A 12,805-nucleotide genomic window follows, 5' to 3' on the forward strand; every position below is an offset into this window, starting at 1 on the left:
TAAATTAAATTCTAGATTAATTAAACACATTTAGGGAAAAGGGAATATAAAATCTTAGAAGAAATATACATTAATATTTTCATAATTTAGGGGTGGAGTCGCCTTCTTAAGCAAGACTAAAAACCCAAGATTTTAAGGAGAAAATTGACAGGTTGTTCTTAATTCCTCGTGACCAAAGATCCAAACAAGAAATTAAAGACTAGCTATAGAGTCTGAGAGTACATCTGCAGCATGTATAACCAAGTATAAAGACCAAGAAAATACAAAGAGTTCAGCAAATCAATAAGAACAAGGTAAACATACTCATAAAAAAGGGCAAAGCTTATTTAGTGAGAATTGACAGAAAAAATATCAGTAGCCACTGAATAAGTTAAAATTTATTTTAACTTATTAAAAGCAGGGAAATGTAAATTAAATAGTGAAATATTTCCTCCCATGAGATTGATAATATTAACAATATTGATAATATCCAAATTTCAGCAGGAGTGGGTAAGAAAAATGGCACTCTCTTGCACAGAGGTTGAAAGGTAAATTGGTATAAAACAGTATTTATAGTAAAATTTCACTCATGTTTCAAAAATTGTGTGTGTGTAAGAATACGTATGTATGTATGTGGGGGTATCTCCACATACATATGTGTATAAATGCTTACCCAAAAACATGTGGAAGGGTACTACTAAACTATTAACAATAGTATTTATGGAGAAAAGAGTGGAATTAGAAAAAGGAATGATGAAAGAAGATTTTCATTTTATTAGGTATATATGCATTGTTCTTTAAATTATAATGAGTATGTTTTCTTTTTCTAATTAAAAACTTTAAACTTTGAAAATCCAGAAGAAAATATCATATAAGAAAAAAAAAACCACCATAAATAAAGGAATAATTGGGCACTGAGGTGTAGCAATTCTGCCCTTCACTCTCTATTCACTAACTAGGTAAAGAATTATAGAATGTGATGGGGGGAGAGTAATAGAACAAATTTGTAACTAAAGTGTAAGCAAATATGTAGATTAGAGGTCTCAGTCTTCACAATGCATATTATACAGGGGGGAGAGGTTTCTGTTTCCATAGCAACAACATGGACAATAAAGAGAAAGTATGAAAGGAATCTTTTTTCTTCCGGAAGAAGTGTGTGAAGATGCTATTTTCCTGAGCATCACATTTACCTCTCATTGTTCCTCCTGAAGGGGACTTTTTTTTTTTTTAATGCTCAATCATGAAATCCATCAGTGACTTAGAATGGTAAAAGCCAAAATGACATTTCTGATAAAGTGGCTCGTCACCTTGTCTTGTCAGTAATAATGCCTCAAGGTTAACCAGTCAGCTCTGACCCTGGGAGTCCATGTGCAGGTGCCAGAACAGCAGTATAATCTTTCACTCCATTCTTGGGCCTGTGGCACGCTGTTTTGCCTTAGGTGAACTCCTTCGCCTCTTAAAATGCAGGCTTGGCATTTAGAAAACTAAACATGATAGATGCTTCAATAAATTACCTAAAATGCAACATTTTTCCACTAAAATATCACTCTAGTTGTGCCCTCAAGAACAACCTTGGAAAAATATTAACCGTCAACTGTGTTAAGGTTTGTTTTTTTCCTTCTCTTTCAGACATCTCGAGATCTGGCGTGTTTTATACAGTTCGAAAATGTCAACATTTACTATGGGATTCAGTGTAAAATGAAATATAAAGCACCCACTGACTACTGCTTTGTTTTAAAGGTATGTTGTAAGAAGTCCTTACTTTATGTCTATTTGCAATGTGAGTTAATATTTCCTTTTAAGGAAAAAAAAATGTCAAATGTCATATAGTTAACCACAAGTATAAATAGTAAGCTTTTTATTTTAAAACAACATAGGAAAGGAGGAAACATTTCTACCAGCTCAGATCATTTCCCAAGTCTAAAACTTTACAGTGAATCTGTGTGACAGCTTGGCGATTATCAGAGGGGAGGTGGAATGGGGAAGGTAGAAGAGGATAAAGTGGGGGGACGGGTAAATGGTGATGGAAGGAGGCTGTACTTGGGGTGGTGAACACACAATACAATAAACACCTCAAACCTATATAATTTTATTAACCAATTTTTTAAAAAAGAAAGAAAAAGAAAAAAAAGTAAAGTGAATCTGTATGGGCTTCTTCATTGCTTATGAAAATGAAAGCTCTACATTTTGAACAAATTTTATGTACAATTTTATTGATAATACTGAATAAATTTTTCAGTTCTTTACTTAGTGGGCCCTTATTCCATTGTAAGAAGATTTTAGAAATTAGGAACTTGATGAGATTTCCTAGAAAAATACAAAAAACACAAAAACTAGGAAAAAAAATTTTTTCATGATAGTTTTTGGGAGTTTTTCTTAGTGAAATACAATAATTGGGCTCAGTCTTATTTAATAAGACTGCTAAGTGATATCTCCCTACACATTTACTCTTATTTATTTACTAGAGGCCTGATGCACCAAGATTCATGCAAGAATGGGCCTTCCTTCCCCTGGCTGCCGGCACCACCTTTGCTCTGGCCGGAGCCGCATTTTCGCTCCGCCCGGAGCTGCCTTTTCCCTCCGGCCCAGAGCTGCCTTCCTGCCTTCCCATGCTTCCCAGAGGCCCCGGAGCAGCCGGGGTGCCCCGCCCCCGGCCGCTCGGCACCTGTGTATGCAAATTAACCCGCCATATTTGTTGGGTTAATTTGCATATTCGTTCCTGATTGGCTGGTGGGTGTCGTGAAGGTATGTTGCTCTTTTAATAGTGTAGATTACTAGGGGCCCAGTGCACAAATTCATGCACCTTGAAAGGAACTGTGGGCTGCGAGGCTGCAGTGGGCACAGGGCTGGGTCTCGGCCCATCCTCCGTGCCTCCACACGGCCCCTCCTGCCGCAGCCCTTGGTCCCCTGTCTGCCGGCAGCCCCACTCCCACTGCTGCCACAGCGCTGGCACCGTCAGCAGGTGCCAGCAGCGGCTACTGCCTCGATCACCCCTCAGGAGCAGGGGGGAGGTGGAGAAGCCCTCAGGGGTGATTGGGGCCAGCAGCCTCCACTTGCACCCGCTGATGGCGCCGAGCAATCGGGACTGGCACCAGGCGCCAGCAGTGGGTGCGAGCAGGGCTGGCACCGGCAGCAGGTGCGAGCGCCAGGCAGGACTGTGGCGTAAGAGCAAAGAATTTTCAGTAACCACCAGAGGCTCGCCCCAATGACAGTGACCAGCGCCCCACTTTGGTCTGGCGCACCCACTCACCTGCTCCATCATCCCACCACACCCGATGCCCACCTTGTTCCACACTCTGCCACCTGCTGCTGATGCCTGCCATGTTCTGAGTGTGGCCCCTGGTGGTCAGTGCACGTCGTAGCGACACTGGTTCAGTTGTTCGGTTGTTCTGGTCTATTTGCCTTTTATATATATAGAGATTATTATTATCAAGTAATTGGTTGAAGTGATTGCCTTCATTGAGGACCCAGGATAATGGGTGTTTTTTATTTAGACATCCATAGTCCTCTTTGTCATTACTGACCACCCACTTTCATTACAAACTAGAGGCCTGGTGCACGAAATTCATGCACTCAGGGGGAGGGGAGGATCCCTCAGCCTGGCCTGTGCCCTCTCGCAGTCCAGGAGCCCTCAGGGGATATCCAACTGATGGCTTAGGCCCGCTTCCCAAGAGGCTCCCGCCACCGCCACTGCGCTCACCAGCTATGACCTGGCTTCTGGCTGAGCGGTGCTCCCCCTGTGGGATCGGGCTGAAACCGGCTCTCCAATATCCCCCGAGATGTTCTGGATTGCAAGAGGAGCAGGCCAGGCCGAGGGACCCCACCAATGCACAATTGGGCTGGGGAGAGACGCGGGAGGTTGGCCAGCCGGGGAGGGTCTGCAGGAGGGCTCCAGGGTGTGTCCAGCTCATCTTGCTCAGTCCCAATCTGCAGGACCCCAGCAGCAAGCTAATCTACCAGTCGGAGCGTCTGCCCCCTGGTGGTCAGTGCACACCATAGCGACTAGTAGACTGGTTGACTGTCTGCCCCCGGTGGTCAGTGCATATCATAGCAAGTGGTTGAGTGACCTTAGCATATCATTAGCATATTGATTGGTTGAATGGCCAAACAGTCGACTGGACACTTAGCATATTAGGCTTTTATTATATAGGATAGTAATAACAACAACCACTGTCCTAGCTCAATTAGCCTGCTACTCCCCCAGAATCTCTCAACTAGGGGCATTTTGCCCCCAGCAGACCTTTATCAATATCTAGAGACATTTTTGTTTGTCATGACTTGAGGGGGGCTGTTACTGCTTACATTTGATGGGTAGAGGCCAGGGACACCACTAAATACCCTACAATACACAAGGCAACTTCACAACAAAGGGTTAGATGCTCACAAATGTCAGCAGTGCTGCTGTCGAGAAGCCTGCCCTAGACAGAGTAGTCCCAGGATAATGGCTGTAAAGGGACTGAGGAAAGAGAGAGAGCAAGATTCATTCATTCAGCCCTAGCTGGTTTGGCTCAGTGGATAGAGCATTGGCCTGCGGACTGAAGGGTCCTGGGTTTGTCATGGAACCAGAATGAGATGCAAGGTGGAGCCTCAGAGGCCGCTACTCTCTCAGACACTATTTATTAGGAAACAAAGTATCTTCTCTTCCCACTGTACACCACCGCCAGCGCCCTTGAACCGTGTCTTCATTGTGTTCCTATCTGACCCTGTGGCCCACGTTTGGAATCCTGAGACCCTGAGAAATTACCAGAATGGAGGCCCTCATTTCCATGTGGACAGTTCTATGCACTTCATCTCTGAAGTGTTGCCCACATCTCTCGAGTAGTGAGAAGATTCTGGAGAAAAGTTCTGAAATGCTGGTCAGTAAACTGGCTGAATACAGATTCCAGGGCCCTGAACTCATTGAATCAACATATTTAAGGATGGGGCCCAGGAATCTCCATTTTTCTTAAGGTCAGTGTCCTAAGTCTAAACATCAACAGTCAGGACTTAGCTGGTGATGAAATACCCTCCCTAGTGGACAAACAGGATAAAAGCTGTCAGAAGGAGCAAGGGCCCAAGCTCCAACACCAGGGCCATGGACTGGAGCAGGGATGGCTGGCTGGAGAAAGACAAGATTTCGGGCCTAGAAGTCCCCAAGATGGGACTTTAGACACAGTGAACAGACTCAGCTTCCTGTGCCAATACACATATTTGGGACTAGGTCCTAGAGTCATGGCTTAAGTTGAATTATCAGACTGGGACACAGGTTATCCTGGGCTTTGCTGCAAATGGAATGCTGAGACCCAGGGTATTGGACTTGAACTTTTAAAACCCTCATCTCCAAGGCCTATGTCTCCAGGAAAGAATTGGGGAAGAAAGCTCAGAGGTGGAGAAGCCCGCAGAACTCATGGACCTAGGAACCAACAAGAGTCAGGGCAGAAGGAGAGGGAAAGAGAAATAGAAACATCAATGTCCCTAGCGGAACATGTATTTCCTTCTTTCTCACAACAATGATCTGTCTTCAAGCCAATTTCTTCATGTGCCATCACCCTGCTCATTTTGCTCTTTTGCATGCTTGTCAGTTCCTTCCCGAAATATTGGGAATATTTAATAATTTGCTGAGTATAAGGCTCTGTCACCATTTGGAGAACTTATTTGTTTATGAACATTTTGGTCACATATTTCCCTTTCTGTCCACTATGAAAAGAATTGTTGATATTCAAATATTTAATTGGGATAAGCAGATTTACAGAATTCAAAAAATACATACATACATTTCAAAAGGAATTCAAAATATAGAGAATTATGTTAAGAACTGCATGATTCCACCCTAGCCAGTTTGGCTCAGAGGATAGCCATTGGCCTGCAGACTGAAGAGTCCCAGTTCGATTCTGGTCATGGGCACATGCCTGGGTTATGGGCTCGATCCCCAGTAGGGGGCGTGGAGGAGGCAGCTAATCAATGATTCTCTCTCATCATTGATGTTTCTATCTTTCTTTCCCTCTCCTTCTCTCTAAAATCAATAAAAATCTATTTAAAAATAAATAAAAGAAGAAGAAGATTGCATGATTCCACGGACACACACTGACTGATAAGTCCAGCCAAGAAGGTTTTTATTCCCCAGGCACCCCTTCTACTGGTAATTACGGGGTGAGCCTCCTACTCATCTTTATTTACCCAGCAGTTGATATATTTCTTAACACCCAGAAGTATTTGTTGAATGTGTGGGGCCTCCGTTCTAGATAGGGTTCTGCCACTCTCTTTGGACTTGGACAAATGGCTTACTCTCTGTGGCACTTGGTTTCCTCATTTGTAAGTTAGAGGATCTGTAAGTTCCCTTTTAACAGTAATGTTCTGCAATTGCCCCGACCTCTGTGCTCCATGCTGAGCTTCTCTCTTTTTATGGTAGGAACAATCAAACCAATTGCAAAAGAGTCTAGCTTGTAGCACTGAACCAGCATTTTTTCCCTTAAACCCCTTTGCAAATAATTTTGCAACAAAAAGCTCAGTTAGGCAGTAAACCCCTTGGCAAGGTCCCAAAATATGACTGGAGAACCAGCACAGTGACTTGCTCTATTATGGCTGGGGAGCCAAAAGGATTTCTGTGTTAACAAGGGAGCCGGGAAGGAGCCTGGTGTCTACCAGGTAACTCATCTTAGAACCATAAAACCTGAGCATTTGCAAGAGGCCCTCGAGGTCATCTGATTTTTAATTCTGCTGCATGTATACATGTGGTGTAAGGATATCAGTGAGGTTCCCCCACTAATGTTGGATAAAATGAACCAGGGTCTGTACATCTGTCTCCTCATCATAGAAGGAGCCACTGATAGAACGCAAGTTCAAGAGTTCTTGCCTCTCTTTTATGCTCAAAAGCCATGTGTTTAAGTGAATGACCACATTTTACTCTATTTGGATGAAATTGTTTATTGTGCTATTTATGTGGATACCTCTACTTAAGTTGCTTTGTGCATTTCACTGCAAGCACAATGCAAGTTATAGTCTGCCCCTGGGAGCCTGGCTCTCACATGGCATGCACCAAATAAATAAATAAATACTTTTAATATGGCAAAACCAAAGTAACAATGTCACCTTTTTTAATTTCTCAGAAAAAACACAAACCTGCTTTCTAAGAACAATTATAAACATTAAGTTGCTGAAGTGACCATGTTTTCCCCTCTTATTTGACAGTCAGAACAAGAACGTTGTTCCAGGTGAGGGAACTGTGTTTCTGGTGCTGAAAGAGGACTTTGGCTTAGTTCTGTGAGCTTTATTGTTGAAAGGAGTACTGCGGGCATCTGTGGAATGTCACATTCCATTCAGGGAATGAGTCCTCGGATTAGTGTACTTTTCATCAGTGACCTTCTGATTAATTAATGTAACAAATCCTTTTTTTGCTGGTGGATCACACTATTTGAGTTGATGGTCAATTTCACTTTTAAGGGACTCAAACGGGGATGTTTAGTTGGGATAACATTTACAAAAATGAAATCTAATGTTCAGAATTAATGAGGAAGCATTGAACCCCAATAAAATGGTGTTACACATTCAAAACACATTGAAAAGTGTGTGTTGCCATCTGCCAGCCAGAATGGAAAAGGACAGGCAACATCCAGGAGCCTAATGTGGAGCTCAGGAGAGAGGAAACCTGTGGAACTGGTTCAAGTGATGCTGACACAAATTCTGAGGGCTGAGTGACCTCAGTAAAGGCAACAGTTTATGCAAGGATAAAAGTATAGCCCTAGCCTGTTTGGCTCAGTGGATAGAGCCTCAGCCTGTGGGCTGAAGGGTTCCGGGTTCAATTCCAGTCAAGGGCACATGCCCAGGTTGCGGGCTTGATCCCCAGTAGGGGGCGTGCAGGAGGCAGCCAATCAATGATCTTTAAAAAAAAGATCCTATGTAATAAAAGCGTAATATGCAAATTGTCCCCTTGACCAGGTGTTCTTGCGGGAGTTCGACCAGGGGGCGAGGCCGGCTGGGGGGAAGGAAGGGAGGCCCTGGCCGGAAGCAGGTGGCTGGGGGAAGGGAGGGAGTGCACTGGGCCTCTAGTAAAAGTATAAAGGTAGATTTTCATCAATTGGCTCAAAGGCAAAAAGGAGGAATTCTTTATAATTTCTGAATTTTTCTGAGGCATCTTTAGAGTCTGGAATTTTGGCTTAATAGCTTGATAAAAATGCGTGAATTCTAGGGGGTAGGACAAGAGATTCCAAGCTTCTAGTGGACCATGGGGTAAAATATATAGTAAATTGTCTGAGCCTCGGTTTTCTCATTTTTAAAACCAAAAATTACTAACCTCTCACCAAGCTCTCCAAGTCTCTGTGGGTCTTGTTATTGGTTCTGGGCACAGTCAGCAATACCACTGACTCTTACTAGCTGTGCCATTAGATAGATCAGCAAGGTGACTACTCCAAATGCTGCTTCTCAGATTCAAACTGAAGTTCAAAGCACAATGCCCTTGGAAATAGCCACTTCCTTGAAGGTCAGTGATTAAGCCAAAAGCAAAAGTGCAGTGGGGAGATCTGTGCAGTAAATACCCTGAGAGGAGAGTGGACAGCTTCACACCCTTCCTGCCCACGGAAGCTGCTTCCGGCTCTCTTAGCATTCCATCTCGCTTTCAGCACCACCCACAATTCTGTGCTGATCCTAGCAGGGTTAACAAACTCCCCTGAGACATGGAGGAAGATAGAGGTGGTAACATGTGCCTGAGCACACACACACAAAATGGTTATGGTTGGAAATTATTTTTCTATATCTCAAAGTTTATGAAAAATTATAAAGACCCATGAAAATGTACATGGTTCTCATCTCAGAACCTAGATTTGGTTGCTGGCCCCTCGCCTTATGTCCATAAGACTTCTGGCGAACAGGAATTCCTGCACTTGTTTATTTCTCTTAGCAATTATTTCCACCTCTGGACTGGAATACCGAGCATGTACCAGGCCATGTATTAAGCCCTGGGGGTCTTCATCAGTGAATGGCAGACATGATTCCCACCCTCATGAAGCATACAGGCTGCCAGAGACAGAGACATAAAACAGAAATTACAAAGGCAGTGAGGATTCAGAAAGATGGGTGGAGGGTGATTGTCTGACCAGGGACCTGTGTCTCTCTTCCCTTTCGTGCCTGCCCATATCACTGTTCTCACTGACTGTGAGCTCTGGAAAGGCCTGATGATTCCTAGTGCAACACCCAAGGACATTGCCACTTGAGAATAGACAGAATTATTGCATCTCTAGGCCATCCATCCAGAGACCAAAAATGGCCCATTTGGGTAAGAGATGACAGTTAAGAAAGGATAATTCTAAAGCATCAGCCTACAGACTGAAGGGTCCCAGGTTTGATTCCAGTCAAGGGCACATGCCCAGGTTGCGGGCTCGATCCCCAGTAGGGGGCATGAAGGAGGCAGCCGAATAATGATTATCTCTCATCATTGATGTTTCTATCTCTCTCTCCCTCTCCCTTTCTCTCTGAAATAAATAAAAATATATTAAAAAAAGAAAGTATGATTCCTAGTTAACAGAAATAACCTTAGGATTGACTGGGAATCACAAAAACATTATTAATTCTGTGACTTAAGAATTATATCAGGTAAATTCCCTAATCTGATAAATGGAGAAATGACTCAGATTTCTTGTGGGGATAGAAACATGATAGTTTTGAAAGCTTTCAAAAGTTAAAGAAGCAGAAATTTAAATTATAATTGATAATATAGTAAGAAGTGCTTATAATAAATCATGTCCCAGATTTCCTAAGTCCCTTCAAAATTTAGCCCATTTTAAAAGTATTGCTCTTTCCAATCCTAAAATTACTCCCAGTACCTATTGCCACCATCTCAGGAAATCACATTTTAAATTTTTTTGAAATATTACAGAATTATATACCTGAAACCTATATGATTTTATTAGCACCCTAATAAATTCAATAAAAAATTAAATTTTTTTTGAAAAGCACTAATGAATGAAGAGTTTATGAATGGTCTTTGATATGACTATTTTCTAGCATCCCCAAATTCAGAAGGAGTCCCAGTACATCAAGTATCTCTGCTGTGATGATGAAAGAACTCTAAACCAGTGGGTCACGGGAATACGGATCGCAAAGGTGAGTGAGCATTTGGACTCCACCCTATCTTGAATTTGAATTTGCCGACCGCCTGCTTGGCCTGGGTCCAGTCTTTGCGTTCTTATAAAACAGTTGATCCATTCTTTATAGGTCAGTGCCACCGATATGATCTTATTTATTTGCCCATTGTATTTTTTAAATAGGTGACAGGGATAGTAACATAGACCTCTCCAATGACCTGAGAATCAGAGGTTTACTTTCACATGAGACTTTTCAGATCTCTGTTTACTCATGGGAAGCATTGCAAGTGTAGTGTGTAATTATGAAACATGAGGTATAATTACATACACAAGGTGTAGAATTATACAAAGACATATAATCAGAATTCCATAGCTAAAGCTCTCCTCTAATGTCTAAGTAAAAGTATTAACTGGCTCTGCTAATGTGGAAAATTATTTAACACATGAAATAACATAGTTAAAAATCTTGGGTATAAATTTTTGCTCCCCAAAAACTTTACTAATAGCCTACCTCAGAGGTCAGCAAACCGCGGGCCACATGCAGCTCTTTGGCCCCTTGAGTGTGGCTCTTCCACAAAATACCACAACCTGGGCGAGTCTGTTTTGAAGAAGTGGTGTTAGAAGAAGTTTAAGTTTAAAAAATTTGGCTCTCAAAAGAAATTTCAATCGTTGTACTGTTGATATTTGGCTCTGTTGACTAATGAGTTTGCTGACCACTGGCCTACCTGTTGACTGGAATTACCAATAACATAAACAACCAATTAACACTTTTTTTTCATCCTCACTGGAGGATATGCTTATTGGTTTGAGAGAGAGAAACATCAATCGGTTGCCTCCACTACACATCCCAACCAGGGATCGAACCTGCAACCTGGGTATGTGTCCTGACCGGGAACCAAACCTGCCACCTTTTGGTGTATGGGGCAAGGCTACAGCCACCTGAGCCACCCAGCCATGGCAACACATATTTTATATGTTATATGTGTCATATACTGTATTCTTATAATAAAGCTAGAGAAAACATAGTATTAAGAAAATTATAAAGAAGAAAAAATATATTTATGGCATTTATTGAAATGTATATAAGTGAACCCACGCATTTCAAACCTGTATTGTTCAAGGATCAACTGTATTAAAAAAAAAAAACTTGGGAAAAGAGTAAAAAGAGTACTCATGAAGTATTTTCCCCCTCAATATGTATATTGAAAATGAGTGCAGAATTTGGGGTAAATAGATGACGTTTTGCTTTTTTTTGTGTTTCCTCCCTAGTACGGAAAGACTCTCTATGACAACTATCAGCGGGCGGTGGCAAAGGCTGGGCTGGCATCTCGGTGGACAAACCTGGGCACTGTCAATGCAGCTACACCAACTCCGCCTTCCACAGGTACCACACAGAGCAGAAATTCTGACACCTCTTCAAGCTCAGACTATTAGGGTTTTGGCCGGTGATGCAAACTGTGAAAGAACTCACAACTGAGAGGAGAGATGGATGCAGAGAGAGGGGTTTATTTTACTTTCCATGAAGAGATAGGGCCAGTGCATTGCTAATCAATACAAGGGCAAGAAAGGAAAGTGGCTTCCCCTTTTAAGCCCTGGCTGTTGCTAAGCAACAAGGAAGTTGAGCACATATCAGGGGGATTATAGTTTGTTCCTTAGGAGACAGTCCGGGCAGATGTCCTAGGGAGGTGTCTTCATCAGCATCTTTACAAGCCTGTAAAACATTCTTAGAGCAAAAGCTATGAAGAGTTCAAACGAGGCTTGTTTGAAGGAGAGGGTGGAAGGGCACTTTCTACTAATTATCCCTGAGTTGTGAAAACAGCAGGGAAGAGGATGAAAGAATGTAGCCTTGAAAGTAACTTATCCTATCCCTCATTTTAAGCAGAGGAGCTGTTTGAATCAGAGACGCTAACAATGTTGGGGTTTAATTACCAGGTGCTCCTCATAAATTGTGGAAGGCTACAGCAAAGAAAAAGAAAGGCCTTTTTTTTGTCCTTACACAGAGCTCATGTTCAAACTTATCCAACACATTTTATAAAAACAGAACTTTGTAGACAGTACAGAATATATTTCTCTTCTGATGGTCAGGCTCAAGATCTATACATATTGCCCTGGTCGAGTGGCTCAATTGGCTGGAGCATTCTCCCACACCAAAAAGGCTGCGGGTTTGATTCCCGGTCAGGGCACATAACTAGGTTGTGGGTTTCATCCCCTGCCATGGCAGGTACAGGAGGCAACCGATGGTTCTCTCTCTCTCTCCCCCCTTCTCACTCTAAAAATCAATAAAAAACAAACACATATCTACACATATACACGCCTGTATCTGTTTCTTTATAACTGACTTTTAGCAGAGCTTTGACCTTTTTTTCATGATATGCTTGTGGATAGGATGGTGATCACCAGCTTAGGGTGAGCTGGTAGGAAGCTGTCTCATCGGAGTACAAGTGCTCTATTTGTCCAAGGCGTCATTAGTCTCCACACTACTCACACCAAGGACAAGATCGTTCCCTGATGTTTTGCCTCAGTGACATCATGGCTAGAACTTTGTACCCAATCCTGGACACCACATTTAAGGGTAGCATTACAGCTTCTTGTTGTGTCTCTGAGGGCAGAGCAATGAGGGATGAAGTAGGGACTGCATGCAGTGGCATATAGCTGTGGTTCTTACAACAGCCCTGCAAAGTATAAATTATTATCCCCATGCCACAGGTGAGAAAACTGAAGCTGGAAGAAACTAGTATCTAGTGTCTTCTCAGTGGCTGAACTAAAATTCA

The 12,805-nt window shown here is 42.6% G+C and overlaps 1 protein-coding gene across 2 annotated transcripts in view; it reads left to right on the forward strand.

The window, feature by feature from the left end:
* The window catches only part of APBB1IP (amyloid beta precursor protein binding family B member 1 interacting protein), a 135,120-nt gene that overhangs the window by 110,979 nt on the left and 11,336 nt on the right, over window positions 1-12,805 (forward strand). For both annotated transcript variants that reach the window (XM_080641491.1, XM_080641492.1), the window contains 3 exons: window positions 1,609-1,719; window positions 9,955-10,053; window positions 11,304-11,418. In XM_080641491.1, coding sequence (XP_080497617.1) covers window positions 1,609-1,719; window positions 9,955-10,053; window positions 11,304-11,418 — 325 coding nt within the window. The remainder of the gene's footprint in view (window positions 1-1,608; window positions 1,720-9,954; window positions 10,054-11,303; window positions 11,419-12,805) is intronic.

This window comes from Plecotus auritus, assembly GCF_963455305.1.
Source record: "Plecotus auritus genome assembly, chromosome: 1".
Lineage (NCBI taxonomy): Eukaryota > Metazoa > Chordata > Mammalia > Chiroptera > Vespertilionidae > Plecotus > Plecotus auritus.